The sequence below is a fragment of the Mandrillus leucophaeus genome, unplaced genomic scaffold, assembly GCF_000951045.1.
Source record: "Mandrillus leucophaeus isolate KB7577 unplaced genomic scaffold, Mleu.le_1.0 Scaffold221, whole genome shotgun sequence".
Classification (NCBI taxonomy): domain Eukaryota; kingdom Metazoa; phylum Chordata; class Mammalia; order Primates; family Cercopithecidae; genus Mandrillus; species Mandrillus leucophaeus.
The window spans coordinates 2918107-2933857 of NW_012102266.1; the positions used below are offsets into that span (position 1 = coordinate 2918107).

The 15751-nt window shown below is 38.7% G+C and overlaps 1 protein-coding gene and 1 long non-coding RNA gene across 2 annotated transcripts in view; both read right to left on the minus strand.

The window, feature by feature from the left end:
• Positions 1–1005: 1005 nt before the first annotated feature.
• On the minus strand, positions 1006–3023 carry LOC105540529. The gene is made up of 2 exons (XR_001006202.1): positions 2795–3023; positions 1006–2486 (listed from the first exon to the last, which is right to left on the minus strand). It is a non-coding gene; the product is annotated as an uncharacterized LOC105540529 (long non-coding RNA).
• Positions 3024–3905: 882 nt separating this feature from the next.
• The window catches only part of MEGF10 (multiple EGF-like-domains 10), a 169036-nt gene continuing 157190 nt past the window's right edge, over positions 3906–15751 (minus strand). Inside the window, exons 22-27 of the mRNA XM_011981200.1 lie at positions 15257–15384; positions 13721–13844; positions 7937–7981; positions 6942–7148; positions 5112–5439; positions 3906–5070 (exon numbers count right to left, since the gene is read on the minus strand). Of these exons, the coding sequence (XP_011836590.1) occupies positions 5258–5439; positions 6942–7148; positions 7937–7981; positions 13721–13844; positions 15257–15384 (686 nt within the window). The 3' untranslated portion in view covers positions 3906–5070; positions 5112–5257. The remainder of the gene's footprint in view (positions 5071–5111; positions 5440–6941; positions 7149–7936; positions 7982–13720; positions 13845–15256; positions 15385–15751) is intronic.

Here is a 15751-nt window from a genome sequence, read left to right on the forward strand (position 1 = left end):
CACCATTTTCCTCAGAAACTCACATCCAAATGTTTTAAAAGCATTCCTAATTCCAATTAGATAAAATGTTACTCGAAAATATAAACATATTATTGCTTTCCTAAATTACATCTCTAGAAATAAAGTATGTATGGAATTTTGTGCTAGTATAAAAATAGATCAGGATATGGTCATTCAAATGTATAGCTTCTATAATATTCATTAAATACTCACTTCTGATCTATTAGCCTCATCATTCATCTGGTTATTGTAAACTGGCTCATATTATTAGCTAATTTTTCATAATAGTAATGTTAGCTAACATTTACTAGGTGCCTAGTGTATGCCAGGCACTGAAGTGTTTTGTATGTATAAAGTTATTAAATTCTCACAAACCCTATGAAATTTATTGTACTCTTACTTCCAATGTATTGCAATATAGAAACCAAGGCCTTAAGAGGCTAACTTAACCCACAGAACCACAGTCACACAGCTAGCCAGATGCTTTATTTCCCTAACTAAATAATAAAGGACTCGAAAACAGCTCATGCCTTACACGTCTCTGCATCCCCAACTGTGCTTGGCATTCAGAGCCCCAGTAAAGAAGCAGCTATTGAAAGAAGAAACAATGTTTTATTCATGTTTGATCCCTACTCTGCAGTGCTATAATACAAATGTTTCAAAGATGTTTTAATCATAAATGAAAGCATGAGATTTAGAAAGCAAATCCACATACTATAACCTAAAGCTAGTTACAGAAGACTTGACTCTCAGCCACTAACCTGAGTTCCAGGGATCCAAATATGAATAAAATGTTGCCTCTGTCTGTCAAGAACAAGTAGTCTGAAAGGACAGCCTATACACATGCAATGAAATATAATAAAATGGTATATATTGCTTTTTAATTGTGTCTGTAAGTGTTATGGGGCCACATATGAAAAAAATATATTATTTTTTCCATAGGAACACAAGGTTTTTTCTCTCATTAATCAACAGTAGAATCGGATATAGAAAGAAACACTAGAGTTTTTTATTAGAAAGTTTATTGCATTAATCTATAAACTCATTTGGTGATATAAATGACAATGTAGACTAATAATGATGAAAGTTTATCATCTTTGGAAAATAGAGATATTTCAACACCGAAAGCATTGTTTGTTTGTTTGCCACAACCACGTAAATCCTAATGCATTTTGATTTTTTCTTTTTAAAAATATAGATTGCAATTCAGTCATATCAAAATGAAGCCTAGACTAAATACTGAACTAGCAGACCCAGTGTTAGGACATCAATATTAACAGGACTCTAAAAGGGCAGTTTGCTGTACATCTTTAGTTAATAAACAAGCAACCATCCATACCATGTGATTCACACTTGCATATGCATGTACACTTTCATGACGTGAAGCCTTGAAGACCAAAATCTCTCTTAAACATTCAGCCTGAATAATAAAGACATGTTGCCCAGAGATAGAAAATTCATTATTTTAAAAAATATAACCTTAAAACTTAATTTTGTATGATTTTGTTTAAGCATAAAGTGGACTACCAATATTGACATTTATTATAAATGATATCATGATACCCTTGTTTAACTTTTGCAATATTTACCATTTAAAAATCTCAATAATTGATGGCTACTGTGGTTCTGTGGGGGTCAAGATGACCACACTTTCATAAAGTTTTTGCATTTCTCACAACACACAGTCATTATGCTGGTGGATTTGGTTCAGTCAGGTTACAGCTGTCCTATTATAAAGTTCTATGGCTGGTTTTCCTGAAATTGGTGAATATAAATTCCATAAAGATAATGCTAAACATATTAAACTCTCTATTAACATTACTACTATATCATAGGACAGCGATTAATGTCAAACACTGTAAATAATTATAAAATGTTCCTTATTATCATATAATTAACCTCAAATAACATATTCTCCTTATTAAAGCAAACATGAGTTATCATTTGGGCAAGTTCTGATGTACTTATATATAAACACAAATAATTTATAAATTTTCTGATACATCAACTTCTAAGGAAGGAATAATAGTTTGGCTAACAATACTATATGACTGGCATTGGCTAAGTATCTCTAAACTCCTTTACTGCTTTGACCACCATGGGATTTAGAAAGGAAATTAGTTATAGGGTCCAAAATTAACATGGGTTCAAAGGTCATGAGAATAGATTCACTTGGTATGAAGAGTGACATCACTGTAAAATTAAATTCGATACATCTGGAAAAGTTACTAAAGTTTGTAATTTCAGAGGGAAAATTTTGCCAAAGTTCTTTTGTTTTCTCTTTAATTCTCATTCTAACAAAAGTTTTCCTTTACCCAAATTGATATCAAAATATTTAGAACATTTTGCCTTCTCAACCAGACCTCTCCAAATGTAACACGAAATGTAACACGTAGTTTTACAACATCCAAATTGCTACATGTGTCCTGATGTTTGAAAAGTCCTGAGTAAGCGCTAATAAGAATTGCCTCGGCCGGGCGCGGTGGCTCACGCCTGTAATCCCAGCACTTTGGGAGGCCGAGATGGGCGGATCATGAGGTCAGGAGATCAAGACCATCCCGGCTAACAAGGTGAAACCCCGTCTCTACTAAAAATAAAAAAAAAAAAAAAATAGCTGGGCGTAGTGGTGGGCGCCTGTAGTCCCAGCTACTCGGGAGGCTGAGGCAGGAGAATGGCGTGAACCCGGGAGGCGGAGCTTGCAGTGAGCAGAGATCGTGCCACTGCACTCCAGCCTGGGCGACTGAGCAAGACTCCATCTCAAAAAAAAAAAAAAAGAATTGCCTCAATTCAGAACACAAACGTCATTTCAGGACATCAGCTAACTGGAGTGATTTACTTGTCAAAAAGAGCACACAGGAAGGGATAGCAGTGGCCCTTTGGAGTCCACATCTATTGCCCAGATTTTAAGTTGCTGTTGCCTTTGTACAGCAAGCTTTTAATTTATTAACAGTGGAATGAGAAAAGAAACAGTTGTTTTTTTGACCTATCTCTAGAGAATAATGGCGAAATTCAAATTTACCATGGAGCTCAGAAGAGATGATCTTTAAAAGGGGGAAAATGTCTAATTTTTTCTTACCAATAAGGACCCCTGATGGCTCCTGACTCACACGTGTCTCAATTAGATGCCTATCACCTAGAGTTGGGAGCCAGCCGGTGGCTAACTATTGGAATAAATCAATTGTTTCTAAGGTGTGTTCCAGGTCACTCCTTATTTCCTCGAATTGACTTTGGAGTTCCTCAAAATGAGCAGCCATCAATGCAGTGAGTCTGTTGTATTATCCATCTGATCAAACTACCATCATATGTGCCGATGTGTGACATGAAATAACTGGATATTCCAACTCCATAACCAGCAGGGACAATGACTTACGTGCACTACTAGCAGAAGGGATGCACATACATATTTGTTAACTGACTCACTGAGACAGAATGCCATGTAGGATTTCATGTCTTTTAAAAGATTGAAGACCACTGTTTCTCTTATAAAGTTGCTTTCTTATTCAGTTTTTCAGCCCCTTTGCTTGGTCAAACAGATCAATGGAAGGGAAACTGGCTTTCTTGCATCATGTCAGCATTCTCATATTGCAAGATAAGTCTGGTTTGCCTGGAACAGTCCAGATTTAAGCTCATTACAAGATAATTATTAACAATGCCCTCCATTTACTCTCAAGAGTGTCCCAGTTTGGATGGTCAATTCTATGATCACCATAATGAGAGTTTTTTGTAAGATGAGTCTGTGGTACTCATGCAGTAACATTTCCTTTCTGCTCCCCTTCTCCCTGGTTTAACCAAGGCTCAGAACCAACAGATCAAAAGGAACTCTATTTTGGAATATTGAAAAGCATCTCTCTTTCAATCATAAGTCAATCACCTGTGGTTACCTATTTTAGTAATGGCCAATTTTAATCAATTCAAATTATATATTTTCATCTTGCGCCTCCAAAAGAAAAAAGAACAATGCATTTTTATCAAGCAAAAGATAAGCGGCAATAATACAAGGAACAATGAACATATAATATAATAATTTTTCATTAACAATCCAAACACTACAAAACATAGAATATGCAACTTAAAAATGGAAATACAAATTAATGAAAAGTGGGGTACATGTCACATTAGCAATGCAAAAGACCAGCTTAAGCATAGTTTCTCTAAATTGACAATTAATAAAAGGAAAGTGCCCTTTCTCAAATATGTATGCACAAAAATATTTCAGTCACTTCTAGGGAAAGATTAATCAAAATGTTCCGCTAATTCTATATTACAGCACGTATTACTAATGGTTTACAAAACGTAGGCATCATTTTGCACTTAAAATTTACAATCTTTATCAATCATTACACACTCATTCCATCCAGTCTGTCAAAAATAAAATTATTTCATTTCTATATTTATGAAATAACTATTGATATGTTATGAATCTCAAGTGGTGAATATGTATGATGGAGCCAGTGATCAGAATAATGTCATAGATCTGAAGCTGGTTGAGGGTCAGAGAGAAAACCACCTCTGCCTGGCATATTTGTGTATTGACTTCTGCAATACTTCCTACTATTTCTAAAATAATTCTAATTGTATGTTTTCTCATTCTAAACAAAACCTAAGATTTTCATATTTAAATTTTCTGTCCACTTTTAGAGTATATTCAAAGTCTATCCAGTTATACCACCTGACAGAATGTTTCCTCCTGCATTCATATTATCCCTACAATTCTGAGTCCAGTTGAATAAAGTTAAGAATAAGGACTTAACAATATGTACCTTTTCTTCTACATGTTCAGTGATTCCCACTTTCATGAAGTAAATTTTATGGTAAACTGTACAATCCTAGGTACAGCTGTATAATGCAAATGAGAAAGAAAATATTCAAAGTTTAATTGTTCAAGCAACAATGCCAATGTCCACTGCAACCTGCGTCTCCGAGGGAGTTCTGCAAGTTCATGCTTCCAGCAAACATCTTACAATAAGTCATGCTTCACGGTTATAGTTCAAAAACTAACAGCAATGGCAAATCACATCTCTAACTCCTTCAAATCCACCTGAACAAAAAGCACCTATAGTCAGTGTCAGCCTCAGCTTTGAGCTTTCCAGTTCATATCCAACAATTGCAGCCTCAGCTTTCAGCTTTCTGGTTCATGTCCAACAATTGCCTACCGAGTTGATTAACATTCACATGAAAGTGGCAAAATTGAGGATGGAGAAGAACCAAACAGCAGTTCTGGAAAGGTTTCCAGTGGCTACCAAGCAGTCCTTTGGTGTCATTCACTGCTGCTGCTGCTGCTACCGCCACTGTCCTCTTGCTTGGGAGAAGATGAACTGTCTCGGACTGGCAGCAGGTCATAATGACAAGGGATGTGACTATTCTTTGGGAGGTCATATGGATCCTGGGTGAGATGCCCACTATTGCTGAATACTCCTTGGACAACACTCACTGTAGGTTCTGTGATAACCAAGGACACATTAATTTATCAGCAATGGAAACATTTTTAAAAAGAATATGGCATTTCTTGCAAATTTCAAACATACCAATGGGACTTTTAAAAAAATATAAGGAAATACTGGTTTTAAAAACATGATTTTAAAAATCATCACATACAGGTGGCAACTCTGTATAGTTGGATCAACTGGCAAACACAAATGGTGTTCAGAACAAAAGGATGACGACATAATCAGGATGAAGACATTAAGGGAATATACAGAATCCTGGATATGAATCATGGTCTGAAAAACCCCTTGGGGATAATGTAGGCCAAGCCCCTTATTCCACAGGTGAGAAGACTGAGGTTCTCAAACGTTAATTCGGTTCATGAAAACACTCAACAAGTTCACAACTTTGGGACTGAAGACTCAGGCTCTCAGTTGAGTTTCCATCCTACTGTGGTGGGTTTGTGGGACAGTTTAAAGGAGAATTGCTAGTGACTTTCCAAAAATAAATTTAGTTCACTTTGACTTCCACTTTAAAAAGCTGTCTTAATACTTTAAAAAGAAATTATTTTGTGTATTTTTTCCTGGGGACATACCTGGCATAAAATAAAATACTAGTAGTAAAGTAGGCACTTCATTTACAAGTAGTAGAGAATATTTTAAAGTTAAAATCACAAATACTCACAGAGATACAAAAATAGAGAGAAAAAAAATGAAAATATATAGCCCTATTGTTTAGCCAACGGTAGTGGTGGTATGTTTTATCATTTCCCAAGTGGTATTTGCAAAAGACAATCAAAATAACCTCAATTTTAAATTGAATTCATATTAATTTGTATCACATTCACGTCAGAGAATGTTACAACTATACTGGACAAGTTTAAAAGTAAAATGTTTCAATCTTGCTAAATGCATTATATTAATACAATGAACCAGGAAATGGAATCACCTGTTTAATCCACTTGAACCATTTGTTTTGGCTAACTAGATATATTAGCTAATAGGATACATATGCTATCCACATATGTGCCAAAATATTCACTATGGTTACAAAACAAAAGATGGATGATTAGGTGAAAAATAAAGAAAATTTACCTTAAATTTTTCTAAAAGATATTGTCCCTGGAAAATTCATTTGGCACCAATTAATATGATCACTAAAAACACAGGTCGCATCTATTAATAAAATATGGTGACAAAATCCCGTCTCTACCCAAAATACAAAAAATTAGCTGGGCCTGGTCGTGTTTGCCTGTGGTCCCAGCTACTTGGGAGGCTGAAGTGGGAGGTTGGCTTGAGCCCAGTAGGTGGAGGTTGCAGTGAGCCAAGATTGTGCCACTGCACACCACCTGGGTGACAGAGAGAGACCCCATCTCAAAAAAATACAAAATAAAATAAAATACGGACCATTATTTTCAAAAAGATTTCTATGACCTGCAACTATTAAATTCATAAAGACTTTAAAATTGTTTTTAAAAACTTATGCACTCGGTTCTTTCTATGGTTAAGAGATCTTACCAACTTCATAGACATTCTTGTTGGCTGAAGTTGAGTTGTTGATCTCTGCATATGGGGAATCTCTTCGTGCTGGCGATTTCATCTCCACATAACCACACTCTGAGCTTTTAGGGATAAGTACAGGTGGGTCTTTAATAGTGGCATATGGGTTCTCAGAACTGCTTAGGGAGCAGTTACTTGAATTATATTCAGAATTCTTTCCCAGGTCTGCGAAGAGAAATGGGAAGAGAAAGCTAATGCTGTGTCACTGGCAACATCATTTCTTGGTAATAATTTACTTTTTTTCTTTACAGCTAGGTTTCCATAATTCTACACGCTGAAAATAATACTACAACTTTTCCACTTGTTTTGGAGAGAATTTGCTATAAAATGACCCATTCGTAAAGCAGCTTTAGTTCCTCTCCAAGATGAGTACGGACATCAATAACATCAATATCATTATCTGATTTCATTTTTATGATCACATTCAAATATAATCAATTACATTCTATTTTATTAATAGAAGATTTACTGAAGTTCAATCAAGAAACCAGCTGTTGATGGCCCCAGGGGCACCAAGAGTGCTGGGTTATCATGACAAGAAGGCATTTGTGCTGGGAGGACTCCTGGTAAAACTCTGTACTGGGCACCTAATCACTCACACCCATCCTAAAAAGCAGACCTTGGTCAACATGTAACCATGTGGATCTTTTCTTATTGTCTCTGCTATTTCCCCTTATATGTTTCTGTCTCCCCATAAGCCATATTTCTTTCATATGAGTGTTTCCTCAGCAAACTGAATCTTTTGTTCCCCAAAGACTTAAGCTCTACCAAGGTCCACCTCTGGTCAGTTTCTTGATGTCAGTCACACGTTTGTGTGTTTGCTGTAGTAACTGACCACACTAAAAATTCTACATTTTCTCTTGTCACTCTAGCTTGTTTAAAAAATATTTCAGTCTTTGAGGTTAAAAAAATTTAATTGTGCTTCTGATTTCTTCTTCAAATTTACACCATACCTTTTAAGGATTTTCCCATATAGCTTCTGTCAAGTCCAAAAGCACCTGTAATAAAGGAAGAATAAAACACCCAGTGAGAATTTAAAGGAAGAAAAACCCCATCCAATATTCCAAGGTCCTGGAAGAGGATCTCCCACTGCAGCAAACAACCAGCCTGCTGCTTTTCAAGTCTTTACACCGGATCGGTTGTCCCAGATGTCCCCAGTGCTTAGAATTAAACACACACACATTTGGTCATTCACCCAGTCATTTACAGTGATTCAGGAAAAGCTAGTCAAAACAGGATAGAAACTGAGGCCCAGAGATAAATCAGTATACTGATTCAAGGTTGCACAGTGAAAAGACACAGCCAAGACCAGAGGTGACATTTCACACCTATGTGCAGCTCTTTCAAGGAAGGCTCTGATGGTTTTCAAATCGTTTTCCCAATAATCATTATTCGGTTCGGCTATATTATTGTCTTCACTATAAGCATGTTTTCTGGAGACTGGAAGCTTCAAACACTGTTGACTAACACTTTACAGGTGATACTAGCTCTTGCCCTTCTTTATTCAGCTTTTATTTTAACAATCTGACTTTTCCAGGTATGGGGACATAATTGTGTATGAGCCTAGATACAAACAAAAAAACCACTTTCTCATTGGAAAATGGCCAGCCTTTATTTCGTGGGTATGGGGAGGGAAATAGGAGCATTCCTGCTCATGCTGGAAAAAATTGAGCATGTAGGCAAGACAGAACGTGCAACCCCTTACAGAAATCAATCAGGTCATAAGCATGTTGTATAAAATACAAGCATTTAATCACAAATTCACACTATTAAAAACAAAATAAGAGGATATTACCTAGCCCATTTTATACTATCTGGTGTATACATGCAAAATTGCATTGTTAATACTGCATGGGAATCAAGTATTCTACTGGAGCTGTGACAAAGAGGAAAAAACTATAGATTAGGAGACAAAGGAATTACATATCATCACTTATTGGCCATATGATTTTGGGCAAGATGTTCCACTCTCTAAGTGTCAATTTTCTCATCTCTAAAATGGGGAAAACAAAATTTGCCTTCCTGCCTTCCAGGGTTTTTGTCATCATTAAGTGAAACAGAGCATATGGAAAGGCTTTGTAAACTCTGAAGCAGCATACAAATGAAGTGTGTCAATTACTCTAACACTCAGTGCATTATACTACCCTCTGCTTCAGTCTTTGCTTAAGCACTCCAAGCCTTTTTCAATTGTCTTTTAAAAGACTATTACAGGCCAGGTGTGGTGGCTCATGCCTGTAATCCCAGGACTTTGGGAGGCCAGGGTGGGTGGATTCCTTGAGCTCAGGAGTTTGAGACTAGCCTGGGCAATACGGCAAAACCTCGTCACTATAGCTCAGGAGCTCGAGACCAGCCTGGGCAATACGGCAAAACCTCGTCACTAATCTTTTGAAATACAATACAATACAATACAATACAATACAATACAATACAATACAATACAATACAATACGAATGTTACAGACTTAGGTTAAAAGTAGAGAGTAAAGTAACGACTAGCAATGAACATTCCAGGGAAGTATTTGAGAATGTTAAGGAAATGATACCCTTGCCACTGTGCATGCATCTCTTAGAGTGATGTGAAGCTCAAGTTGTGATGTTGGTGCCCTATGGGGATCACTGAGTAAGCACACACTGTTGTGGAGGAGGAAGCAGCCTCTCCTAAAGGGAGAGGGTCTGTCAGATATCCATCATGTGGGACAGGAAACAGGAATATTTTCGTCTCTCAGGCACACTCTCTTGTATCTGGGATGTGAAGAGTCTAACCAAGCCTACAGCTGGAGGGAAAGGCACAGGGTTACGCAGGGAGGCAGCAGCATAAATGGGTGTGTAGTGAAGAATTAACCTTATCAAAGAAAGGGGTGGCCTTTGCCCTCAGCTCCTGGGTGGTGATCTTGAAGTCCTTGGACTGTCCTGCCCAATAGGAGTGCTTTTGTTCACCTGGAGGCCCAGGGCTACACTGGATAGTGTAACCAAGTGATTTATGATGGGGGTTTTGGGCCATATGGTATCGCCTCCACCTCTGGAAGGAGAAAGGCTAAAGGTCAATCATGTCTACATGCTGGGAGTCAATCATGTCCATATGACTGAGTCCCCGCCTAAACTGTAACCATGAGAATGCCGATTCAATGAGTTCAGTGAGTCCTTGTAGCAAAATGTTGATCCTGAGGGTAGTCTTGATGATCCTCGTACTTGGATCTGATGTCAGAAGTCAGGGTGGTCTTGGGAATTCCCAGACTTTATAATGAGGACCCATGAAGATGGGGCACAGTCTGTGGCCCCTGAGAACAGCTTTATCAAGGAGCTCTGTCTACACTCCTCTTTGCCAAATACTCTTGGTCATCTCCAGACTGTAGCAAAGTCTTGTTAAATGTCCGTTTTAATCTTAGCTGTGCAGTGGCTAGACTTCTACCAAGATATGAAAGACAGAACCAGCATGGAGCAGATAGTAAGTTAGGGAATGAGAGCTGGGGCTGTGAGGCCAGACACCCCTGCCAGATTCTCTCTTCATTGCCTTGGAGGATCAGGGAGCTGTTTTAAGGAGGGAGCAGTCAGGATTCCCTGTAAACTCCTATATATACCAATTCCTGGGGCAGGGCTTTCAAATGCTTGGTTTAATTTAATTCACACAATGATCCAGTACACGGTTATTACTCCCATTTTACAAATGAACAAATCAACTCTGAGAGGGTAAGTGATTGGCCCAGTGCCATATCTCAGGGCCTTTTGTGTGTAATTCAAGGCTCTTTCAGATACCATGATGACAACTATTCCATCATTTAAAGCACCTGTACACTTTATCACCCACAACATGCCTGACTCTGTCCTTTGTGAAGAACTTTTTCTGTGCAACAACTTTAAAGGGATGTTCATGCAGAATTAAATAAACCAAGACGATCTAGAATTTCCAATGAAGATTCTATGTTCCTAACACCCAGTCCCTTGGGTCTCATTGAGCCAGAAAGCAGAGACGTTTACATATGACCAATGTAGTGATGTTGTATCTTCTGGAGTTTTCACAGTGGTCTAAGATAGAACAAGAGGACTTTTCTTTCAGTAGTTCTGGTTGGTATTTTGCTGAATATCAATTCATACATTCCTTTGAGCTAAATTATAAACGTAATTAAGACTCCTAAAAAGTCTCCTTTAATGTTAGATGATGTTACCAATAAGCATATTGTGAGTCTTGTATGTAAATAATTTTACTATGGTTGGAAATACACATTCTATTGATAAAAATGGTATAGAATGCAGATAAAAGTTAGGAATTTGTACAGCAAGCATGATAACCACGACACTAGGGAAACGACTAAGAATTTGTATTCACCACTTAAACATTTTTATTTCCATAGAAACAGGCATTCCCGCAGGGATCAGTTCCTATGACTGGCTCAGAAAACCTGACACTGCTTACAGAGGAAGCAGTGTTTAAGGGGAGCAGTCAGAAGACCAACTTGGAAATCTGGCTTTACCCCTTTCCTCCTTTGAAATTTCAGACAAGAGGGTTAACCTCTCTGTGCTTCCCAGTTTATTCCTCTATTATACAAGATTCACGGGACAGGGTCCACCAAGGAGGATTGTCCAATTTACCAAATAGGCCAAGTGCGGTAGCTCATGCCTGTAATCCCAGCACTTTGGAAGGCCGAGGCAAGCGGATCACTTGAGGTCAGGAGTTTGAGAATGGCCTGGCCAACATGAAGAAACCCAGTATCTACTGAAAACGCAAAAATTAGCCAGGCATGGTGGTGCACATCTGTAATCCTAGCTGGTTGGGAGGCTAAGGCAGGAGAATCGCTTGAATCCAGAAGGCAGATCTTGCAGTGAGCCGAGATCATGCCACTGTACTACAGCCTAGGCGACAGAGCGAGACTCTGTCTCAAAAATAAAAACAAAACAAAACATTAACAAATAAAAATACACAAAAATCAGCTATATTAAAATTTTAAAGAAACAACAAATAATCTTTAGTGTACATCCCATGTAATACCTGTGATATATTTATACAAAAAATATTTATTGTTCATCTATCTGAAATTCAAATTTAACTGGGATTTCTGGCACCTACCTCCAAATAAATGTACGTGAAAGGACTTGTTATCCATAAGACACTGCGCACCTGTAAGTTACTATATCATCAAACTCCTCCCTGCAAATATGGAGTACAGGCTTGGAAACTGCACTGCATAATTAATGGTATATCACAGAAGTTCTTTAAGTGTGGACCAAGCATTCCTGTCCCCTTTTCAGGAGGCCTATGAGATCAAAACTATATATACACATATATATTTTAAGAGGTGGGGTCTTGCTATGTCATCCAGATCAGATTCAAACTCCTGGGCTCAAGCAATCCTCCTGCCTCAGCCTCCCAAGTAGCTGGGGCTATAGGCCTGTGCCATTGTGCCCAGCTGCAAAACTATTTCCATAACAATACAACATTATTTGCCATTTTCACTCTAATTCTCTTTCAAGCATACAGTGGAGTTTTTCAGAAGCTACACAAAGTATGAGATCAAAACCAACTGAATGCAAAAGCAGACATGATAATCTAGCTATCTTCTATTAAGCCAGACATTAAAGAGAGTTTTTATAAAAAGGGTGTAAAATAGTGTTGTTGTTCTCATTAATTTTGGGTAGTTTTGGAAAATGTAGTTATTTTTCATAAAAACAAAATTTATGTCACCGTGAAATGTGATGATTATTGTTAATTTAAATAAATTACTCTTTTTTTTTACTTTTATTTACATATCAAATTTCATTACCACATTAAATTTCATTTAATATGGTAAATATAAATAGACATAGCCCCTACCAACAGAAGTTCTTTGGGGTTCTCAATAAATTTTAAGAGTGTAAAGGAGTCCTGATTTCAAAAAGTTGAATCACTGATCCACCACTGTATTCCTGTTGGTATCTCTATTTCCTCACCTGAAAGGGAAAGGGATCTCAAGTACGGATACCCTATATCAAAAGAGAACAAAGAAGAACGCACATCTGGGAGCCAACCTGACAGGGTGCAATACTAGCTCTGACATTTAATAGGCGATGAGGTGCTGTGCAAGTAATTTGTTATGACTCAGTTTCTCAACTGTAACATGGAGATGGTGATAACAATAGTACCTACCTATTAGAGTACTTGTGAGAATTAAGTTAATAGGCATAGAGCTAGAATGTAAGCTATGAGCAGGCAGAGATCCCAAATTCTTTCTTTTTTATTTTATTTTTTTTTTGAGACAATATCTCACTCTGTCACCCAGGCTGGCGTGCAGTGGCGTGATCTCAGCTCACTGCAAGCTCTGCCTCCCGGGTTCACGCCATTCTCCTGCCTCAGCCTCCCAAGTAGCTGGGACTACAGGTGCCCGTCACCACGCCCAGCTAATTTTTTGTATTTTTAGTAGAGACGGGGTTTCACTGTGTTAGCCAGGATGGTCTCGATCTCCTGACCTCGTGATCCGCCCGCCTCGGCTCCCAAAGTGCTGGGATTACAGGCGTGAGGCACCACGCCCGGCCCCCAATTTCTTTTGATCAATTCCTGGAACACAGTCGGAACTCAATAAATGTTTGTTGAATAGATAAAGCCCTTAGGACAGTAGTTAGCCCTGTACAGGTGTTAGGCATAATTCTGTAAATGTGCTTTTTGATACAAGTTTTCAATAGAACACCTTGGCACAGACAGAGATTTGTGACTGTTTCAGGGACTCATAGGTCAAGGCGTGCTGGGGACGTGCACTGGGAGAACTCACCAAGCTCGTTGAGGTAGCCACCATGTTTCCAGTCAGCTGGCAATGTCCCAGTGCAGTCCCCCACAGGGCCTCTCTTCCCAGGGTTCACATTTTTAAGATTCACAAACAGTTGATTGTTTTTTGACTGTTAAAAATATAAACAATGAAAGATTAAAAACAAAATACAATGTGGCACAGCACAGCACTATGGACCTGGGGAAAAGTCCAGGGTACATATTGAGGACCAGTCCTTAGAGGGGGCTAAGCTCAGGGGCCGAGGTGACTGCTTGTAACCTGGTGGGACTTGGAAGCTGGCAGGAGTTCATGTCCTTCAGTCCCAGCTATTCCCTCCACCACCTCAAGATCTTCATTTCACTCTGTCATCCTGTGCCAATTAGACCTTATCTGTATTTATACACATGTAACTTTGAATTGAAAAAAAAAAAAAGAATTCTTGGTCTAAGCCCTCCCATCAAAAATTGTGTTTGTGTAAGTCACAGGTGACTCTTAGCAGTCATCCTAGGCATAAACATGAGGATAAGATTATCTGCTTTGCCCTCTTCCCTGAATTTGTATGAGAACAAATAAATTGATGAATGTGAAAGTCTCTGGAGAACATGGAGTGGTATTTAACCATGAGGCACTATAATTAAAATCTATAGCTACAATAATTAAATTACAACTGGATTAATTTAATTAACTTGATTTTTTTTCTCTAACAGAGCACTGGAATTAGACAACGGAGATTAGAAATATAATTTGGGTATGATTGGAAGAAAGAAATCTTTGAGATTTCAGAGCATTGTGGGGAAGACCCAGGGGTGACTTGGGTGCTATTAGAGGAACAGCTCTGGGTTCCAGACAGCTCTGTCTCCAACCTCTCTGTGACTCACTTTCCTCATCTGTAAAATCGGCATAATAATCGCTCGATTTATAGGTTTGGTGTGAAGATTAAATGAGTTTATATTTTTTAAGTGATTAGAAATGCTTGGCACATAATATTAGGTTGTTGCTATGTGACCATTGTTGACCTACAAAAATAGCAATTTCATGTGGTTCAACCCAAATCAGGGCATATTACTGTTGTTGTTACTAAAGCACAGTTGGCCAGGAAAGGGTACCAGAGAATGGGCGGTCAGAAGAGATGCACTTGGAGATTCTGCGCACGGCTGATTCTGCTATAGGTCTTTATGTTTTTGTTAATGTCATTATAACTTATTATTTTAAAATCTCATGTAAAATTAGAAACATTTTTCTAAAGCAGTGTAATGGAAACAGTAGATTGTAGAGACAGAGAGACTTTGACTCACACAGCAGCTGCCACACTCATTATCAGGCAGCTACGTCTGCAAGTAACTTAAACTCCCCGCTACTCAGGTTTTCATCAGGAAAGTTGAGATTCCCAAGGCACACCCAGAGGACTGTTTAGAGGAATAAATTAGATAATGTATGTAAAGTACCTAGAACAGCCTCTGGTAAACAGCGACCCTCAATACATTCTGGTTCCCTTCCTCTCTCCCCGGCCCACTTTCAAAGACTTGAGCCAATTCCTCTCACCTTCGTGACGGTCATCCTATCCCTGTTGTTGACGTGAGGGGATGTGGCACACTGGGTGAGCGTGTGGTAGCTGGGATTGGTAAAGTAGTGGCTATTAGCGTTTCCACCATTGCTGTGAGGAAGGGTTCCTGCAAGAAGGAAGGAAACGGTTAAGGCAGCAGGCTCCCATAAATGTGTGTGAAAAAAGGGAATCAAAATAACAGAACAGGCCGGGCGCGGTGGCTCACGCCTGTAATCCCAGCACTTTGGGAGGCCAAGGCGGACAGATGACGAGGTCAGGAGACCGAGACCATCCTGGCTAACACAGTGAAACCCCATCTCTACTAAAAAAACGAAAACAAATTAGCCGGGCATGGTGGCGGGCGCCTGAAGTCCCAGCTACTTGGGAGGCTGAGGCAAGAGAATCGCTTGAACCCCGGAGGCAGAGGTTACAGTGAGCTGAGATCGCACCACTGCACTCCAGCCTGGTGACAGACCAAGACTCGTCTCCAAATA